Genomic DNA, 22060 nt, shown 5'->3' with positions numbered 1-22060 from the left:
TTAAAAGATCATCCCTATTTAATTTATCAGTTACATCGTCTCTAACTTAACTGTGACTGAAATATGGATCTTATTGTTCTGAACAGGCTGTGACTCCTGAGGTGTGATTTATTGGGATAAACTCAAGGGGCCAATTTCATACACCATTAGACTTTGTGAGAGAAACATGTACCTGTTAATTCTGAAATGCCCTGGATTTCGAGGACAGGGTGAATGCTGGGCAGTGTGGTGCTAGAACACACCAGTGCCCCACGTGTGTGCAAGCTGTCCCCAGCCTGCCACAAGCAACCACCATCCTCACAAGTTCAGTGCAAAACACAGCTGTGCCAGCCAGCTCTTCACCAGCTGCCTTCAGAGCTGAGCTTTGTATTTCCTTCTCTGAGACAAGCAGACAAAATCTTATCAGGCTGCCCACAAATTATCCATTTCAAGCTTTCAGCTCTGCCATGGTTTGTTGCAGTCTTCCTTTGAGCAGGGAGGGGATGAAGTGAGTGGGGCAGAAACAAGAGGGAATTTCTCCAGGATCACAAAATACTACAGGTGATTGTTGGGCATTGGTAGTACCAGGCATCAACTTCAAAAAATGTCTTCTCTCACAAAGGAGTTCTTAGTAAAGTGCAATGATGAGCTAATCTCTAATGATGCTTTAAAACAAAAAAAAAATATCTCTAAAACACATTTCTTTGTGGTTAACATTGGATTTTTTTTGTGTTAAAGAATGAAGAAGGAAAAGAAGACAGTGATCCTGGTGGTGGAGCACACACTGAGAAGGTCTCCCTGAAAACCAGTGACTCTTTGGAAAGTCTCTACAGTCTGAACAGTGGCCAGAGCTCATCTAGTAAGTACAAGACACCTATACTTCTCATTCAGTCACTGGATCAATATAGTTATTGCTTATGTCTGTGGAATCAGAGCTGGTGATCAAAAATGTGATGGTAGAGAGCTCTTCATTCTGGCAGACAAAAGTGTAATTTGGTTAAATGGGTAGCAGCTAGGGTAGGTATACATCTATTTAGAAATAAGCTGAGTGTTTTTTAAGAGTGTAAATACTAAGTGAAGGAAAAAAATAACATGAATTATAGGGCATAACTCCACATTTTTGTGTATTTATCACTGCCTTAGTGCTGGGTTTTCAATCCCTGGGTGCAGCCACACAAGATGGTGGAGGATGTGGGTCTCACCTGGCAGCTTTGGGACATGATGCAGAGAGACACAGCCCACCTGAAACCCACTGAAAACCCTCCCCCACCGGGGCAGCCTTGTTCAGAGGAGTCTCTGATGAGAAATGTGCCTCCAGCTCTCTCTGTGTTGCCCTGCTGTGGATATTTGCTGGGTGGCAGGTCACAGCTATCCCTGGTTACACTGCTGTGCCACCCTGCAGGCACTGCCTGAGCCATGAGTGCAGCCTGGAGCTGCAGTCCAGACCATTTGCACTTAGAGTTAATCTGGCCCTGAGATGGAGCTGTGCACTTAAGCAATCACCTCAAACAAAACCATTTTTATGATCATTTTCTGTGACGTGATTTGTGAAAATCGTATATGGGAGTTTACTTCCAATACACTGCTGCTCTTATCTAAAAACATATTTGGATGGGATATTGCAGAGCTTGCTCAAATTTGCTTGAATTACTCTGCTGATATTTTATTGCTCAACTTGGATAAAATGACAGGCAGAAATGTTGATAAGATTAAAATTTCCCTCTGCAATGCAGGTTCCTTTGATGTTTCAGCTAGCTCTGGAATGAAATAAAATAACTTCTACAGTACTTGTTTTCATTTCTCAGAATAAACAGGGGAAGTTCAGCAGAATTAATTCCTTAAATTGCACTTTTAGGGTACATTTTATTAATCTGCAGAGGTAATATTTCAAAAAGTCTGTAAATAAAATAGGTACTCTATTAGTATCATCACCAGAAAAAGATTACTTTAGGGAAGATATTAATGAAAGATCTCCTACCCATTTTGTGCTGTCTCTTGTAGCATGATTTTTATTGAATGCAGTCATCCTGGAAGGTCAAACCCACACAGGGTATGCTCTGTCTCTGATTCTGTGGTACTGAACCCTTCCTTTGGGCTGCTGTGCAGAGCTGCCTGTGTGGGGATTTGGTGCAGGGGTGTCTCAAGCTGCCTCTCTCCCAGGTGGGGTGACCAGCTGCTCGGATGGCACCAGCAACAGGGACAGCCTGCGCCTGGACGACGAGGTGCCCTACAACGGCCCCTTCTGCGGCCGCGCCAAGGTGCACACCGACTTCACACCCAGCCCTTACGACACTGACTCGCTCAAAATCAAGGTAGGACAGCCACCAGGACCCCTTCTCTCCCACTAGCAATGCCAGGGACACCATATTTTACATCTAAATAATACATCTAATAATGAATTTTTACCTGCTCAAGCACGTGGAACACTCTAAAAGCAAGGCTGGTCTGGTTTCGCAATGCTTCTATAAGGACTTAGTTCAGACCAGGCTGCAAAGCCAAGTGCTGCTAAAGGCTTTTTAAGGCACAGATTCCAGGTAAAAACCCCTTAATGGTGTCTCCCTACCGACCCCAGCCTTCCTCAGAGTAAAATATGTGTTGCTTTCCACATACAACACGGGAGAATTGGGATGTTGTACGTGGGAAGCATACAACACAGATGCAGGGTCTGGAGTAAGAAAGAGTAAAATCTCATGGGATACGAAGTTGTCTCCCCAAGCTTTCCCAGTCATAACTAGGATTATCCAAAGCTCAGTGGCACCCATTGCCTTTAATAAAAACAGTTTGCCTTTTCATTAAACTTTTCTTTAAGCCTATATTTGAGCTGTGAACCTTCTGGGGTTCACCTATCTCTGTGAACCTGTGGCTGTGTGACTGAAGAAGAAGTGCAACAAACAGAGGCCCAGTTGAACATTACTTAAAAACCCCCAGCCCTTCAGACTTTTCCCTTCTTCACAGCTGCTTCATTTTGCCAAATCCTGTCTCTCACACAGACTCCCTCTCCTCCTCTCTGGCCTACATGAGAGCTGTTTCTCTGCTGGTACTTGCAGTCTTCAGCACTTACCCTCCATTTCCACCCACATCTAGGGCATTTCTTTTAATACACTTTAACATTTTTAATTATTTAAATGGCAAATATCTGCTGGCTCATATAGGTTTCTTTTTTTATTAATTAGGGTGGTGTATTTTGGAATTGTAAGCTGATACTTAGGGTTGAAACCCCCTGGATTTATCACACAAAATTTCAGTACCCCGAATCTGAATTCAAAGTGCATCTGCAGCTTGGCTTGGAGCCACTGCCTAATTCTGACCTGCATCCACATCTGAAGCTCCTGAGCCTGCATGAGTTTGTAGAATAACATGTGCTTGTAGACCTTTAAATAAATGTTTGTTTAGTTTCCACTTCAAATGTGCTCACAGATCTGAGCCCCATGTTCCAACTAAACCAGGTCACCAGCTCACAGTCAGTTTTGTACTTGGGTTTGTACAAAAACTAGGGTGACCACTTGACTTGCTATTCCTTGACCAGACCAGAAAATATGTAAACTTTGGAGCTGGGGACACATCTAAACAAACTGAGTTTGATTTCTAACTTTGTAACAGAATCCCAAATGAAGCAGGCATTTGTTGGATAACTCTTCAAAGGCTTTCAGCATTTTTCTGTGATATGTGCCAAGAAGAGAGGGCTCATTTTTGAGGTCCTTGGAAGCAAATTGTGTAGGGTGCATGACTTTGTAAGAGCCTTTTTACTATGAGAATTACTCAGAATGACTGTTTTCCTGAGCTGAGACCTTGGTTCCCGCAATGTGGCTGTGAACACCTTCACCACAAAACCTCCTTGAAATAGCTGTGTTGTCACCTTTTTCAGCACTCATATTTGTTAGGGGAGTTAAATGTTCTTTATTGTCTTTGAGAAATGTAGACAGTGATTTTTCCTGTAAAATGGGTAGGAGTCCACCTTTCACATAGATCAGCTATCTTTTTTGGAGATCCTTGAGAGGCTGGATAATAAGATTATTCTGTAAATGCTATGGCACATATTTTGAAAATAACCTTACAGTCATCCCTTGCTTTTTGCCAAAACTATGCCCACTGCCCATGACAAAAGTTAATTGCTGATGCAACCCTATCCCTTTTCAGGGACCAAGTGGAGCACAGAAATAGTGAGAGGGGCTGCTTGTGCTCACCTCTCCTTCTCAAAGGTTTGGAGATAAGGACTAGCTCCACTTTCTGTAATTATTTTCCTGGGATTTTATAAAAGCAAAGGCACTAAATCTAGATAATTACAAAGTTACTTCACACTGACTAGTGCTGGTTTTGGTCCACAGAGGAAAAGCTACATATAACAAACCAGAAGTGTAAGCTGTGTTGTGCTTTTTTTTTATTGTTCTAGAAAGGAGACATCATAGATATCATCTGCAAAACTCCCATGGGCATATGGACAGGCATGCTGAACAACAAAGTAGGAAATTTCAAGTTCATTTATGTGGATATTATCTTGGAGGAAGAAGTTGCACCCAGAAGGATAAACCCACACAGAGGAAGCAAAAGGACCAAGCCTAAAACACTGCAAGAGCTCCTGGAATGTGTCCACCTGCAGGTCAGCCAAGGCATTTCCCAGCTCTGTTTGAAACGTTCCCTTTCTGTGTGCTCAGGTTTGAATGTCATTTACAGGCAGGAGGGGAAAGGCAGGTTTCAGCAGCTTTGGTGGCAGCAAAGCAAAGCAACCTTGTGTCTGTCTTTTATCTGATGTGAGTGATGCCAAGATGATTTTTTGCCTTTTCTTTATATACATTTTATATAACTTCTATGTAACCTCGGTATTCTTAGCATGCATAGATGTAATTCCTTAAGTCTGATAATTTAGCATAGTCCCAGTATTTTGTTATGCCAAGAGACCAAACATCCTAAAGACCTCGTAGTGGGAGGACAGAAAACCCAACACTGTCTTGGGAAACCAAGGTCCTCTCTAGAAAATATCCTGTGAACCAGATTTGGCCCATCCAGGGAGGAATTCCACAGATGGGGGAATGTCACTTCATTCATCCACGGGGGCATCCTTGTTAGATATGCTAATTTATAAGGTCTAAAAATTGTATACATAATCAGTGGTGTGGGTGCGCTGTGACACATTCCACCCTGGTGAAGTGTGCACTAATAAGGATCCTTATTAAATACTGAGGTAAAACCCCCTTATCCCTTAACTGTGTCTGGTTCTGAGTTTTTAAGACCAGGAAAGGCATCATGAGTGGCTTATAGAACTGCATTTTACCTCATCATGTGGCTGTGCCACTCAGAGAGGGACACTGGTGACTTGTCAGCTCACCTGACTGCAGTTGTGTGTTTGAATACAGGAGATGTGTGGCTGTGGATGTTTCAGGGGCAGGGCTGCAGTCTGACTCCAGAGCCAAAACTGAGAATTTGTGTTTCTCATTTCTTGTGATCTTTAGGGAGCAATAGTATTTTTGCACCAGGCTCATGTTGAGCCTCTCTCCCTCTCTGCAACCCTAGATCTTGACTGAGTGTCAAAGTGTAATGAGGTCGTGATTTACAAGTCACATTTTTAATAAGGGTAATTGCTTTGCTGCTGATGCAAACGCTCCTTTCCCTGGAGCATGCACAGAGGTTTGTACTGACTTGACACACAGCTCAAGGGGGACCTTGTGTGACACAGCAGGGCCCAGGGCTCCCTCTGCTTCTCCCCTTGCTTGGATCAAGGGGTTCTCCTGTGAAAAGGCGGAGCACCCCTCACCTCAGAGCCCCTCCTGGGCTCAGTGTGGGAGAGACACTCATGGAGTGACCCACAACAGTCCAGACCCTCAGCAAATTCAATAATTTCTGACAGAGCTCTGCCCTGGTCCTGCTTGCTGCTGGGCTGTGCTAGGGAGCTCAGGCACAGATGGTGGCATGGCCAGGAGGGCTCCCTGGCATCTCTGCCTCTGTTCCCTCTTGCCCTCCACCTCTCCAGTTGGACTGGAGAACAGAGCCCATTTCAGCCTGGCCAAAAAGAAAAAGTGAAATTGTGCCTATTCCTCTACTAAACTTAGTGCTTGTTTCCATGACAAGATTTGCTTGTTTCCTTTTGTAGGAATACGCCTCGACCCTCCTGCTGAATGGCTATGAAACTCTAGAGGACTTAAAGGATCTGCATGAAAGCCACCTTATTGAATTAAATATTTCTGACCCAGAAGACAGGGCAAGGTTGTTATCAGCAATTGAAAATCTCCAGGACTGTGACAGTAAGTGTTTGAGATTTATCAAGAGTATATGCACTAGTATCTTAAGCAAAAGAGAGCTTAGGTCAAACAGCTCCAGTAAAGAATTTTTGTTAATTTTTTTAAACAGCATTGTGCAAATGATTACAAATTTTTTCTTCCCTCACTTCATCACACACTTAAATCCTTATCCAAATTAGCGTTTTTGGTAGAAAAGTGTTGTAAAAAAAACAAAACAAAACAAAACCCAACCAAACAAGCGCATATATATATATATATATATATATATATATATAATAGCTGGTTTCCGTTCTTTTCTAAAAATTAATCTAACTTCTGTTTCTGGTGAGTTTCCAAGAGTTGAATATATGGAGTGTGTATATGCATGTGGTCACCGTTTGGTTTTCTTCACTTGTTTCTTTTGTGAGGACTGGAAAAGCTAGGATACAGAAAAGGAAAAACTTTTTTATGATATTTTAATGATATTTCCAGTCTGACTTTGAATTGTAAATAATTTATGTCGGTTTGGTAGAAACTACAGCTAAGCATCTACTTAATTAGATACTCAGCCAAATGAGAAGGGAGGGGTTTTCATCTTCATTAATATTTGTGCATACTCCCCCTATGATGAGCAGTCATGTCATCAAATGTGCACTTCCAATTGAGAAGCACAGAAAAAAGAGAGAGAAGGACAAACGATGTCTCCTGAGATAGTTTAATAGCAATTTTTTTCAGGGATCCACTTATTATCTCCTCAGTATGTAGACAGCTTTCAATTTTTTTTTCCTGAATGTTTGGGCTTTTTTTGGGACCCCATTTGTACATTAAGTTGTTCCTGTTATTCAGCTTCCAGTAAAAGGCTCTTGCAAATTTGTTGGAGTGCCATTAGAAAGGTTTTCTTTGCCCTCCAGGTTCAGAAGTTCTTTCTGGTCTATAGCTCTGTGAGATGACAGGTTTGAAAAGAACTCTTGAAGGGCTGTCTATGTAGAACCAAAGATTGAAAGAGTGAATCCAGAAAAGAAAAGGGTTACATTTTGCACAAGTTTTACTGCAGAGATCTGCCAGGAAGGCACCTGAAAATGTACATACTGAGTATGGTGTATTTGCTGTGGGAACCAGCCTTGCTGTGCTTTCTGCACCTATTACTGAGAATGTTTTTCCACATTTAACACAAGAAAAATAGTAAAGAAAAATGTTAGATTGTAAGTTTGCAGTTTTGCATAGGTGTGAAAGCCAAACTGAAACATAATGGTTTCTAACAGACCACACGAGTGCTGAACTGCTCTGTAGTGGTGAGAGTATGGTTTGCTATTTGTATTGGCTGGGTAACAAAAAGCAGAGCAAGCAGCTTTCAATACTGAATGTGTATTAACCCCTAATGTTCTACATGCACCTGTGCAAGAATCAAACCTAACAAGGTCCTTGTACATTCCATATTCTGAAAATGAATATATTCACCCTTATTATCCAAACTGGGTTCTTCCTACGTTGGCAGCATAGGATTTAGTCACCTCTTAGGAAAAACAGTGTCCCTGACGTTATCTGCATGGTTTAATAGTTCAAATTCTTGTAACAGCTCTGGGAATAATAACATTAAATCTTACAAAGGGGTCCATGCTTCAGAATCAGTGACACCACTGTAGTCTCATTTCAAGAGATGAAATGAATATTTGTTTCACATGCAGTTTAGGTAGGTACAGCAAATCTTTCCAGTATTCAAATTCAATCAAGTAATTTTCCCATAATTTATGAATACTCACAGGGACCAGAACCACAACATCTTTTTGTGTCATACCAGCTATAAGCATTCATTTAAGTCTAGTTAAATTTTGTAAGATTTGTGTATATTTTAGGGTAAGCCATGAGTAAATACTGTCCTAGTTTGATTCTTGAATCCTCACCGTGTCTGGTTCAGAGGGATCAGAGCATTTGTCACATGACTGGTGGGGACAGAACTGAACAACCTGTTCCAGAAAGGAGGATACTAAAGACCAGAATGGAGAGTAGCTATCTGTTAAGTTGTTATAACAAAAGACAGGGCGTCAAGATGATCTTGGGGATAAGCTCCGCATGAGTCTGACATTGTACGAATCGTTTGACCTCTTTGTCCTTCTGTCAATCAGATTGGAAAATTGGGTTGAAAGAGATGGGTGCTACTCTGAAAGTTAATTCTGCATCTGGACTGAACTTTCCTGGGTCAATATTTTTTTTTTCCTAAATGGGCATGGCTCATTCCAGCATAAATGATTTTTTAATTAAAATTGATTTTGTGCATTGCTTAGAAGTGAGCTGCATAATTACCCACAGCTACAACGTAATCTGTTTATTGGCCAAGAGAATTCTAGATAGAATTTCAGCACTTTCCAGGTAAAAAGTTCACTTTTTAAAAATAAGCTGAGGCCATGGACTCTATTTACTGTTCTAGGCCCATCTTCCTCACAGAGCTTGGAAGAATTCCCTGTCTCTGCATTCCATTTGTGCTTCCATGTTTGATTAATGGGTGGACAGGCAGGTATGGCCCAGAGTTGAAATACAAGGGTTTCTGAGTTTTTGTGACACTGCCATTACTCAGAACAACCAAGTGTGCTGGAACATAGCCTCATTTTACTACACCCTCCTATAAATGCAGTAAAACAAGATTTCATATTTGTTTAATGTGAAATCTGATCTTGTGATATGTCCAGAGGTTTTTACAAGGCTTTTAATTTCTTTGTCATTCCTTGGCTTTTTTCTTGACGTTTATTGTATGTTATACTAAGTAATTTCTTCATGACACATACTCGTGTATAATTCATCTTGCAGAATAAACATTTATTGAGTTTTCTAACCAAAAGACCTGCAGCAGTAGTTTCCACATTATATGCTACTTAAAGCCATGCAAAATACAGGATTTTTGGCAGTGACTTTTTTTTAAACTTACATTTGATTTAGACCTGAGTGAATTTGAAATAACAAATTTTACCCATCTTATACTATGGGTATAGTATGAGAATATAGAATTTTCTTACTTATGGTATAAGTATATAGAATTTTAAAAAGTAAGTTTTATTTAGCAATTGCTACCACACAGTGTTTTTAAAGCAGATTTGTTTTCTATTACTGTACTGTCTTCTTTCTCTCCTTCCTGTGAGTCCAGGCCCAAATTCATCATCTTCAAGTGTTTCATGTAGCAAGGCTATCCTAGAATTGCAAGGATTTGTAAACTCCTCATGACCTTCCCCCCCTCTCAGACATTTTTTTAGATTTTCTATAAGTTGGTCAAACCTTTATATTTGGGGCAAAAGTCTTGGTTTCCATGAATTCATGGCTGTGAGAGAAAAAAAAAAAAAAGGCTTTTTCATAAAGTATTTCTTAATAGCTTTCCATTCTTCTCCCAGATGGCTTCTAGACAGGAGATGGATGTCTGTGCTTTTGTAGGATGCTATTTTTAAAGTGAAGCAGTTGCTGGATGGTTAATGAATAAAGTAATAAAAGAAGTTTGGAACTTCTTTTCTTGACCGCTTCCCAGGACACACATTTCTCTGTGTGCAAAATAGGCTTGATTCTCTTCTCAAATACATGATTTAAATCAAGAGGTTCATCCCTGAAATCCACTGGGTTACACTAGTCCAAAGCTATTCTGAGCTAAAAAAAAATGAGACTCCATTGGATATGTGCATGCAGGTAATTTTGTGGAAAAACCCCAAAAGGTGAATATGAGCAATTTGGGGGATAATATTTTACACTTCTCTCCCCAAATCCATTTCCTTAGCTTGCTTTTCATATTTAAGTGCAGATTATGCTTTTAATTCCACTAATACCAAATAAGGTTTACTCTTTATTTATTGTTCTTGGACAGCAAGATGGGAGATAAATAAGGACACGACTTTCAGTTCTCAGTCACATCCCTTACATGAGAATCAGGGACCAAGAGTTCCATTTTACACTGGGCAGTGCCTTTCAACTCATGGGATCATACAGTACCTTGTCAAGGTCAAACAGTGCTCATAGACAATCTCCCCTTCTGTACTGTGGTGCAAGGCATCGGCCTGAACATAATATTTCCAGATTTCCCGAGGAAGCTCATCCTTGCATGAGTATTAGTATTTTTCACCTTTTTTTTTTTTTCAGGCACATCTGTTTGCTTCAAGATTTTACATAAAAAAAGAAGCTTCTCCTTTCTGTTTTCACCACAAGTTCTCACATTAGTTCAATAACTTTTTTTCTTTCCACAAAAGCTGTGCCACTGATTTCAGTGGATGCAGTATTTTAGGTTGCATATCTGTAAATATCCACAAAATATTTAGTCTTTAGAATGCCCAAAGTACTGCATAAACCACTTCAGGTTTCTCTGCGTTTTTTCCAAGAATTACTGCCCTTTACTGCTCCCAGATGATCCTTTCTGAGTTTGATGCATTGTGAGATCCCATTTCATTTTCACACTTAGATGGTCTAACTGGCACAGGTGATACATGGCCTGTGTACATACACTGGAGATCTGGCTTCATCTTCTAAAACGGACTTTGTTCACTGGGATCCAGTCACAGGGCAAGGAGCAATGGCCATAAATTAAAACACAAGAAGTTTCATTTCATGAACATGAAGAAGTTTACACTGAGGGAGGCAGAGCTCCAAGAAGGCACAGTCTCCCTCTCTGGAGACATTCCAAACCCACTTGGACACATTCCTGTGTCACCTGCACAGGTGACCCTGCCTTGGCAGGGGGTTGGACCAGATGATCTCCAGAAGTCTGTTCCAAACACCCAGTGATTCTGTGATTTTAAGCCTGTAGTTACTGAAAGGTGCTGCTCAGTACAGCACCGCTGCAAGGTGAGTGACTCAGCCTAAAGCACTCAGGAGCCCAGTGCTCCTAGCCCAGCTGACAAAAGCCACAAAGGCAAACTCTCAGAGAGCCCACTCATGAAGCTTGGTTTGCTCTTGGGTAACCTTCTTCTTGTCCAAGACAAAATCCAAGCCTCCTGCCACTCATCTGACATAACTGCACAGGAGTCAGAGTGACCTCTGTGCATTCTTGAGCTGAATTCCCTTAAAGCCAAGCTTAAAGTGCTTCCCTAATCAGGACTTTAACCTCATTAGAAAGGGGAAAAGCGCTGGTGAAGGAAAAAAGAAATCTATCCGTGCACGTGTCGTGCACATCCAAGTCATTGAATAACAAAAACTCATTTTAAAGGTCTAAGTAGTGAGGAAGATAAGGGATGCATCACACATCTCTCACCAAGGCTAAAGGCCTCACATTTTTTTCAGAAGTCTGAATATAATCCTACTGTCTAAAAGAGTACTGGAATATATGTGTCAAAATGATGCATATCTTGGGCTCTTCTGGCCATATCATAGACAACAGTGACTGAGAGCCATTTATCTTCTGTGAAACTGCTTTACTGTAGAAAAATGATAGGACTTCCATTTGTTGATAAGATAGTTATTTCTGATGATTCCGCAACATCTAACGGCAGTTTAATTTTATCAATTCCTGTTTTCTGTGCAGCGTGGCTTTCTTCTGATGTCCAAAAGATTAAAGCAGCAAACCCACCTTTCCTAATGTAGAACTTGAGTGTGTACATGTTAGAGAAAGGACTTAAGCAGAAAGGAATAGAAGAGCCAAAAGCTTAAAAAAAAAAAAAGAAAAAGAGTAAAAGTTCCTTTGCTCTTCTCATGAAGCAACTTCTAAAATTGCACAATATGTATTTTTATAATACTCAGGATCCTGTTCAAATGGTTTAGTAGTTACTGCATAATATTTAAGACTGCTTTAAAGAGAAAAAAAAGGCACCAAAGTTTGCTTATAGTCTTTTCTTCATAAAAATGGAGGGGGAGGGGTGTTCTTCACACTTTTTGCTTAGAATGAAAAATAGAAAATATAGCATTTTTGCTGTCTCAAACACCTGAATATTTTTGGTTTTCAGTTTTTCATGTAAGAAAATTCAACTAGTTTTACAAGAAGTTTTACATATATGTATGTCTTCTAAATAGAGATTTCTCATTTTCCTAATTATTTACCTAAATTCAGAATGAAAAAAGAAAAAAAAAAAAAGAAAAGAAATCTCAGTTCTAGGCTTGTCTGGGTATTATTCCCTGGGGAGACACTGATAAAAAAATTAGGATCTGTTGTTCACATAGGAGCTGCTTAGATTATATAGACAACCAGTTACAAGGCACTAATACAGTGACTGAGACCACATTTTCCTTTTAATCCACTGGCTACTCGGTCTTCTCCCCATTGCAGAACAAACAAAGTGGATGGGGGCTCCTCTCTGCCCTTGGCGTTGTAAACAGGATTAACCCTTTGTAGGTCAGTGCTTGCCAGGGCAGCAGATGAGCTGGAGGGGAAGATGAGAGGGCAGCGAGCGGCCGAGGAGATTTGGGGGAGGCCAAGGGCAGGAGGGCTCCCAGTGCTGCACAGACCCCGGCTCCCTTTGCCCCAAGGTGGGATGGGGCTGCAGGGAGCTGGGGACACACTCAGGACCAGGCTTTGCTGGGGCATCGCTGCTTTTTGTGCTGAATTTTGTGCTATCACTGCCAGCAGCAGTGGGAATACCTTCGCCGGTGCGACGCCTTTGTGATTCCTTCCTGACTTCAATCAGAAATCAATCGGACCCTCCATGATCAAATATTTTCCCTGCAAAGAGAGAGATAACATTTGACATGACAAACTGTGTTCTGTAAAGTGAGAAGGAGATCAAACAGTTACAGATATCAATTAAATCTGCTGCAACGCGTGCTCTTGCACGCAAGTGCAATTAACAATTAATTTAGCCGAGAACATTATTATTCCTTGGAAAATATTTAAAGTAATTTTTTTTATTCTTCTTTGAAATACATCTGGTTATGCCTATACCCTCGGACTTTATTGAAAAAATAACTAAGTTGAGACTTTGGATTCTTTAAAAAAATCAGTTAATTTTTACAATTTATTAGGCAATTGGAAGTTAGAAGATATTAAGCACATTTAATCAGGCCAAACAAATCTACAACACTTCCATCAAGACCTCAAAATTCTTCTCAGTAAATCAAAATGCTTTGTGAAGTTTGTTGAAATCTCCCACTATGAAAAATGTCTCCAAAGAAACTCTCCCACTGTTCCATTTCACTGTAAAGGAGTGAAAAATTTCAGCCTTTCATTTCTAATTTATTCTGTGTTATTCAATAGAAGGTAGATTAAAAAAATCAAATGTAAAATCTTTCACATTTTACCAAATTTCCAACAATTGAAATAAAAGTCTATATGAATGCTCTTTGTGAAAATTTTTAAATTCTAGAAACTAAAATAGATATAGATTTTGACACAGCATTAAATCCTTCATATCTTTGGACTTCCATTCCACTTCGACTTGAATTGAGACAGTTTAAATATGACTAAAGATCCAGAACTGACTGTTTAACCAAAGAGGAACAAAACAAGTAGAAGAAGGGAACTTTCTTTGCAAAAGCAAAAAGGTACCATTTTTTTCTGAAGGGATAAAAATCTGGAGCAAAACCATCTGTTTCCTCTGAGATGTTTCCCTATACTTTGTTCAGAAAGCCAAATACAATTTGAAGTAAAACTACAGCTACAGGTGGTTGGTAACAGCACAAGAAAAAAAAGTAGGAAATGGAAAGATTTATATTTTATAGCTTATTTTCTTAAGAAATTTACTCTAAGTAAACATGTACTTCACAGCTAGAGAAGAGGAAGAGGAAATTTAAAACCAGTACACATAAGAGTCATTAGATACTTCTATGTCCTCTCTTGTTGAACTTTCTTGAGGGGTCTGTTGATACTGCCACTGAGTTCCAGATTTTTGAATTTGAACAGATTAGTCATCCAGCAGCTAAACAAGCGCAAATTATTTGCAAGATAATTTGCTTCTACTTAGTTTTGGAACAGCGCTCAAAAACCATACAGCAGAAATTAGGCAGCTTAGCTTCCTCTGAGGTTTCTGTGTTTTGGAAAAAAACCTTCTGGATATCAAGCTGAGCTTGGTGGAAGTTTCCATCAGCCACCCACTCCTGCTGAAAAGCTGGGTGCTTAGAAAAGCTGGTTGGCACGTCTTTGTGCCAGGCACTTCTGAAGGGCAGCGCATTCTCTGTGCTGCAGAGAGCACATTAGGTGGTGGGGCTGCGCTCCAAAGACACAGATCTATAGAGAAATGTGTTTTAAACAAGGCTCAGTGGTTAATTCAGTATCCCAGTCTGTGATACACAAGCTTGGGAGGGGGAAGGTTCCATCTCTGGTGTGGGCACAGTGACCACACACAGTCACTGTTTCACTTTGCACAGCCTCAGGATAAAGGATCAGGCCAAAGAAGGACCTCAGCATAAAGGATGGGGCCAAAGCCCCCAAAATTCATCTCTGAGAAACATCCAGAAGGAAAAAGACCAACCCCATTGTCAGCTCAGGTGTTGTTACACTCGTGTAATTGCATTTTTAATTCTCTCTGCTTCTGATGGACAAAATATGTTGATGTAGTCATGTGTAGGTTACCAGCTCTGTTTCCAAAGTTCTTCAAGATCAGTCATGCTGCTATCTCAGCTCTTTCCCAAGGTACTTGTATTGACAATTTTTTCTTTCTTTTTTCTGTTCTTTCTAGTTGAAGAACAGCAGAAAAGTGAGGACGGGCAGGAGACGCAGAACTTGAGCCCGCACCAGAGTTTTGACAAATCACAGTTAAATGACTGTCCAAGAGATTCTGGCTGTTACATCTCATCAGAAAATTCGGATAATGGTAAAGAAGAAGCAGACCCAGAAGCCCTGTGTGACATGGTGCAGTCAATAACAATCAGTGAGTCAAACTGATTCGGTCCTGCTGCTTTTCTGCAGATTTTCAGAAAAGACAATCATATTTGTCAGTATGGTGGCACAGAAGCAGAATACAAAATATTCTCAACACTGAGAATCTACTTTTTTCTGATTCATGATGCTCAAACTGTTTCATATGTGGACACTTGATAGCTAAATGTTAGTTGATAAGAATTTCTCATGTTTTTCTTTTCAATGAATCCACAGGTTTTACCCTGAAAAGTTTATACAAAAATATTTATAAATATTCGTACAGCAAATGCATTTTCTATATTAGTAGGGATTTTTTTTAGGTAGCGGTTCATAATCTGGAGATGTTAATTTCTGGAACTGTCCAAAATGTAAATATTGTACATATTTATTTTAAAAATATATGGATTCATCACACTGTCTCTATTTTCAGCTGTGTTTTGCTGATTTGTGTACAGAATGTTTTTTATTGATATATCATCATAATAAAAATGTGGATACAGTCACACTCTACTTTGAAAAGTACCAAGCCAATTCTCACTAATATTAAAGTTGTTTCACACAAATTTTCTCCAAAGTGAGCTCTAAAGTAGACTGTCATTTTTCCTGTACTTTTTCCTGGAACCATGAGAGAACTGCAGGGTGAATCTGAATTTAGTTCTCTGTGGTCTCTATGTTGTGGAAGAACAGAGCCATCCAAATGGCAGTGGCAATTTTTTTATGGTTCTTTTCACACCTGTTCTCATTTGTCCCAAGCATTATACAGAGAATTCAAACTCAGAGCAAAAAAGCCATCAGGATAATTGCTCTGCTTTTATGATAATGTTTTGTGAAGGTGTTGCCTTTTTTGTGTGATGTGAAGTTTGTTAATAGAGTATGTGTTTGTATACAGAACTTGGAAGCTAACATGGTTATTGTACCTGACTGTCTTTCATATGAGATTTTATTGTCTTTTCCCAGTATATTTCACACTGGAATACACATTTTTAACTGCCTGTCTTCTTTTAGAGTACTTCCTTCAATAATAAACAGAACCATGTGTTTAAGCCCTTTCAAAATACTTGATTTTTAATGTGGTCATTACATTTCAAAGACTGCTCTCTTCTAGGACTAACACAGTAAATAGTAATTCCATTGAGCATTTTTAGCATGCATAAGAATCTGTGTATCAAGTCAATAGGGGGACTTTTTGCTCAATCATTAGTCACAAAATTTTCATAATTTAAGGAATTTTGCATTTATGTTAAAGAGCTTCCACATATTGCTGACAGCTTGAAAGAAAATCACCTTCAGAAGAGATGAAACACAAAAAGTTCCACCCCTAAAAGAGTATTTTTGAAGAAGCTATAAACAAATGGAAGGCTTTTTCTCTTTTTCTCCCTTTCTTTTTCTTTTCCCCAATGCAAGTGTTTTCTGTACTTTTCATGACTTCTCAAAAGACTGCTGCTGTCAGACTCCTAACACACAAGGCTGCTTTGAAGGCTGTAGTATAAAAATGCCATTTTAGAAAATTGCATTAGCAAGATTTCAAAGGTTTGGAGTAAATAAACACTGTTTAGGGAAAAAAAAAACAACAAAAAAAATTAAATAAAGAGAGCTACTATGATTTGTTTCTGGTTTTAACTTACTTTTGATACCAGCAACAAATGTCATAATTTAGCAGCAATAACCCCATACTGCCAGGTGTGGTGGGGATGCAGAACCCTTGGTGGGTGAAGAATGTGAGAGCTTGTATCAAGCAGCTGTATTTGTTTCTTAATGCTTTTCCAGCCAGTAGTGCATCATGACATGCAGTACTGACTTTACTTAATATGACTTAACTTCTGAAATAATGGCTTTGAATTGGCTTCTATCATCTTCTCATTCTAGAGAAGGACTAAATTCAGCTTGAATTTCTCTCAGAGGGGTTTAGCTTGTGGCTTTTGTGGCAGATTGCACTTAGTCCTCAGGTTCTGAAGACATCTGCAAAATTGCTGAACCTATAAAAGGATGTTGAGGTGAGCTTAAATATGGTTGTGACTGTCAAGAAGCAGTTAAGTTAGCTGGGTCAAAAACTGACAGCCACAGAGACCAGAGCTGTGCCCTGATATAAACACTCTGACAAATGTTAATTTGCACAGGTTTGCAAACGAAAATAGGCCTCCCTAAACAGTTGCAATGAGACAGGCAAAGCTTTCAGCAGAGCAAAACACCCAACAGCTGCTGTATTTTAGAGGAATTAAACTCTGCCTATTGGGCTGATGGCAAGGGGATAGAGGTGTAAGGTAAAGTATTGGGAACTAAGGGCATGAGTTGTAACTGCTCTGATCTCCAATCAGCAAGGCTTTGTCCAAAGGGCCTCTTATTTAGAAAAAGATATCAACTGAAAGCTTGTTTGAGACTTTTGTAGCTTCCTGAGAAGGCAGAGCAGATTAGATCTCAAACTGAGACACTTCCGCTCTCTCACACTGTTCCGAGAAAAAGAATGAGGAAATTTTGAACCACAAAGCAAAAAAATTGTGTTTTCTATATGCAGCAGACCTGACTTGCTTTCCTCTCTCAGTGGTCTCATTAATCACACTGATCATGGATTAAAATGTTTGTAATAGCAGAAGCATTTCTCCAATTGGTTTAAGTGCTGGGTAATCGGAATAAAAGGTTGTTCTAGGAGTTCCTGGAAAAAGTCTGGTGGAGATCTAAGTGACTTTCAAGCAATTCTTAAAATGTCCCTGAGATAGGGAAGAGAAGAAAGCAACAGAGGTTTTTTTCCTCTCTGTCACTTGCTCAAGAGTGTCACGTCCCTTCTCATTTTTATTCACCTGCCTCCACATTTAAGGAGGACTACGACATTTGCAAGTCACTTATTTGGAAACTGCTCCCTGCAGTTGCAAAGAAATGCAAAACCAGTCAGCGCTAGCAGAGGCAAAGCTGGTGAGGGGCAGCCCTTGCAGCCTTTAGTCATGGGGATTTCCTGTGCTGCAGGTGCAGCACTCCCCCAGGGCTGGCTGCTGACACAGGTGCTGCTGCTGCTGCCCACAGCAGAAAGCCACAGCTCTGAAAGACTTGGGTGACTGTCGCAGACATCTTTTTATGAAAATCCTTTCTTTAAGACTTTTTCTTCCTGAGAAGCTTCAGGAACAAAATATAAACAATGGTTATCTGCTGCTGTGGAATGCATCAGGCGCATCTGTGATTGGTCTCATCTGCTTGTTTGTAATTAATGGCCAATCACAGCAGAGCTAACTCGGACAGAGAGTCTGAGGCAGCTGCCTTTGTTATCATTCCTTCTTTTCTATTCTTAGCTTAGCTAGCCTTCTGAGATGAAACTTTTCTTTCTATTCTTTTAGTGAATTTTTAAAGTAATATATATCATAAAATAATAAATCAAGCCTTCAGTAACGTAGAATCAGATCTACGTCTCTTCCCTCATCCTAAGACCCCTGTGACCACCGTCACCCCACAAAAATTCAGGTGGTGGCAGGCCTCCTCCTTCCCAAAGCAAACCCATCTCTGGTCAAAGTTAGCAGTGTTTAACATTGCTGCCCCGTGCTCAGCCCCCTGTGAGCTGGCATCACATTAAAGAGGGGCTGCTCTACCATCAAACAGAGGAGCTGAGTGCCAGGCCATGCATGATCCATGTGGACTAGCCTGCAGATCCCTGGAGGCAGCATCCTGCTCTCCAGAATCTGTAGCAACACCTCTGAAAGCCAGAGTGCAGCAGCCTAGGGGCTACCAGCAAGGAAGGGCTTACTTTCATTGTGCTGAGGTGCCCATGAGCACAGGAGGGCAAGGAAGAATTTGGGCAGCTCTGTGGAAATTCTGGAGAGGATTCATCTCTGAGGGACTCAACCAACTACAGGCTGCCAGCTGGACTGCACAGCACTCACACAACCCTGCCAACTGGCCCAGCCAATTTTCCACCCACCTTCCACTCAGTTTTCCTTCCCATAGCTCACTAATTCTACCCCTGAGTGTCTGGTCTGTGATGTGCACAAGCCCACAGCTCATCAGCTGTGAAATAAAGGGCTCCTTTGTACCACAGCACTTTCTCCCACGTCGTGGCAATTGAAATAATTTCTGGCATTGCCATGGAGCTGCATCACACTGGTAGACCCATTTGTAAAGAAGGCTGGTGCACAGATAACAAGGCAATATTGAAAGACTAAATGGGTGCTGTGAAACAGGCAGGCCAGTTTGTAGATGTCACAGTGTTCAAAGGATGAGTACACCCTGCCCCTTGCCTGGAAATCAGTTTTTCCATCAAGTCAAGGCCAGTACAGCTCTTTCTGCCCACACAAACACGCACAGATCTGTGGGCAGCACGTAAGGGATGATGTGCCACAGGCTGCCCCAGTGCATTGGGTCACAGTGGCAGCTTGGTATCTGTCCTGAGACAGCTTTGATGGCAGTCATGCCACTGAGTCACAGTGTCACAGATGCCTGAGCCTTTTGTCAGTCAGAAAGAAGCAGTCTCAACATGTCTAGTAACAGCATGGCAAACACTCTGCCTTTTTCACAGCTCACAGATGAGGTTTTGGGCTATGTTAGCTTTTGAATGGATTATTTGCATCCTGCTCTGTCTGCTGGCTGCATGTGTTGTGGAACTGCTTTGTGCAATGACACTCTGTGTGCTGGTCCACAAATAGGTGCACGTAGGATGGCACAAGTTTATCCCTTTGGTTTAAGGGTTCCTGCATGAGATATTCATCTGTGTCCCTGATCCTCAGTTCCTGGGAGGCAAGGAGCACATTTTTGCCTACAATTGACAACGTGGAACAGGCTATAATATGGCTGTATGGAGCATTCAGTTTGTATGTACTCTGATAAACCCACCAGCCTGCAGCTCCTCGTCTGCCTGTGATTTCCTGAGGATTGGCCACAGGAATGACACAGGCAGGACCCCTTGCTACAGGCACAGGCAGGAATCCTTGCTGCAGGTTGACAACCCTAAACTGAACCCAGTTTTGGGGTTCCCTGCACAGGAAGGACCTGCTGGAGCCAGACCAGAGGAGGCACCAAGGTGATCAGAGGGATGGAGCAGCTCTGCTGGGAGGAAAGGCTGAGAGAATTTTCAGCCTGGAGAAGAAAAGGCTTTGGGGTCACCTAATTGTGGCCTTTCAGCACCTGAAGAGAGCCCACAGGAAAGATGGAGAGAGACTATTTACAAGGGTCTGGAGTGACAGGACAAGGGTGAATGGCTTCAAACTGACAGAAACCAGGTTTGGATAAGAGGTTAGGAAAAAATTATTTGTGGTGAGGGTGGCGAGACACTGGAACAGGTTGCTCAGAGAAGTTGAGGATGCCCCATCCCTGGAAGTGTTGAAAGCCAGGTTGGATGGAGCTCTGAGCAACCTGGTCCTCCAAAAGGTGGCCCTGCCCAGGTAGAGAGTTGGAATAGATGATCTGTAAGGTTCTTTTCAAAGCATTCTATGGCTCTGTAATTCTGTGATTCTATGACTAACTGATCCTAGAGGAAGGGCTGGTCTGTTCACTGCAAAACTAACAAAAGTGGTTTCAAAGCTTCTACTTTCTCCTGGTTAGGAAAGGTCAACAAATTGCCACAGACACACAGGCAAAAGGGGCTGGAGAACAGTAATAAATTTGGGGACACACAGCTGTTGCATCTACAGAGTTGCACAATGTCTGCATAAACAGCAGTCATTGCAATGCACATGAACTCAGTATTCAGGGAAATATGTATTCTCTAGAAGGAGGAAATATGTAGGGGGATACAGTATGGGTAAATGAAGGTGGTAGAGAATGTAATCTTATTCCCCAAAGAGTTGCAGCTGGACTTTTTACTAAAGATTAGGAGCAGGCCTGATGTTAACAGGCCACAGCTGTAGCCAATAAGCAGAGTGTTATAAAAGAGTGGAGTGGTTGGTTTGGGGGAGCTGGAGTCAGTTGGGTGCTGTGAGGATAAGGAAGAGTCAGTGCCAGAGGAGCTGCCTATGGGAAACATCAAGGAGGTAGGAAACTCTAGTAATATGGAACCCTTGCAATGTAATGATAATAGAACTCTTGCACTGTAATGATAACAGACGTAGATGGGAGGAGGTCCATGATAGGCTTGGAGGGTCTGATAGGGTAATATTATTTTTTTGTGGCTCAACAGTATTAGGTCTGACATGCTCAGAAATCTCTGCTAGGCATGAGAACTGTCTACTGACAGCAATAGCACAGAAAATCTGCCAGTGCCAAGAATGCATACAGAAATGAGGGACAAGAGGGCTGGAGGGCAAGTGGTACTCCTGAGCAGCTTCCATACCTTGGCTGCTTAGTTTAAGCCTGGCCAGTGTCCCACAGAGTGCATGTTTCCTGGGCAAAGCACACATGCCCTCAGCTCCCAAGGCCCTTTCCCCATGCCAATCCAGAACATTTCTCTGGAGGACCTCTGGTGCTGTGTGCCATACACAGGTTTTTTGCGTGGAATATAGAAGGTGTAGCCGTGTTGTGGAGCTCAGCATTAGGACATGGAGACAGGTCAGGACTGTGAGGGCCATCAGGGAATTTTGGCAGACTGTGGCCAAGCTGGCGACACCCTTTGGCCACCAGTTATGTCTATATGGCTCAAGAAGGGCATGGGAGGGCTTCAACTTGAATCAGTCCCAAGCCCCAGCTTTCATGCAGAAGTAACAAACTGTATGAGTTGTAGATACCCTGAATGCAAACAAACATAAAATTGTTAAGAGTTCCTCGGTGATTTGAGGTGGAGTTTGCATGCAGTGTGTCCTCTGCCACCAGCACAGACAGCCTGTGCTATTCCCATCTCCTGGAGCAGCTCACCCAGACACAACTGACCTGCTTTGCTCTGACACCCAGCACAGCTCTCAGGGACTGCTCCTGCAGCTCAGCCAGAGCTGAAAATCAGGCCCCAGCCTTTTGCCACTTTTCTTTGAAAAGGAACAAGGTCTTTATGCCTGTGATGCACATTATATCACAAATCTCTCTAAAATGTTCACCATCATATTTGAGAGCAGTCCCTTGCTGCCTATCAAAAAAAAAAAAAAAATCCTCCAGGGAAGGCACTTCTCAAAATACTGTTGGCAATAACCTTAGACTTTAGAGAGTGCAAATGTAAAAGAAGTGGAAATAGAAAGCCACTCATGTGGGGAAAAAACACTTTAGAGAAAAATGAATACAG

At 41.3% G+C, this 22060-nt stretch overlaps 1 protein-coding gene across 2 annotated transcripts in view; it reads left to right on the top strand.

The window, feature by feature from the left end:
• Positions 1 to 15995, top strand: part of LOC132070232 (SAM domain-containing protein SAMSN-1-like) — a 34179-nt gene extending 18184 nt beyond the window's left edge. For both annotated transcript variants that reach the window (XM_059466893.1, XM_059466892.1), the window contains 5 exons: positions 718 to 838; positions 2140 to 2291; positions 4370 to 4576; positions 6065 to 6215; positions 14759 to 15995. In XM_059466893.1, coding sequence (XP_059322876.1) covers positions 718 to 838; positions 2140 to 2291; positions 4370 to 4576; positions 6065 to 6215; positions 14759 to 14964 — 837 coding nt within the window. In that variant the 3' untranslated portion in view covers positions 14965 to 15995. The remainder of the gene's footprint in view (positions 1 to 717; positions 839 to 2139; positions 2292 to 4369; positions 4577 to 6064; positions 6216 to 14758) is intronic.
• The last annotated feature ends 6065 nt before the right edge of the window (positions 15996 to 22060 follow it).

Source organism: Ammospiza nelsoni, chromosome 2 (assembly GCF_027579445.1).
Source record: "Ammospiza nelsoni isolate bAmmNel1 chromosome 2, bAmmNel1.pri, whole genome shotgun sequence".
NCBI lineage: Eukaryota > Metazoa > Chordata > Aves > Passeriformes > Passerellidae > Ammospiza > Ammospiza nelsoni.
The sequence above is the reverse complement of the archived record's forward strand: the minus strand, read 5'-3'. Positions and strand labels throughout refer to the sequence as shown.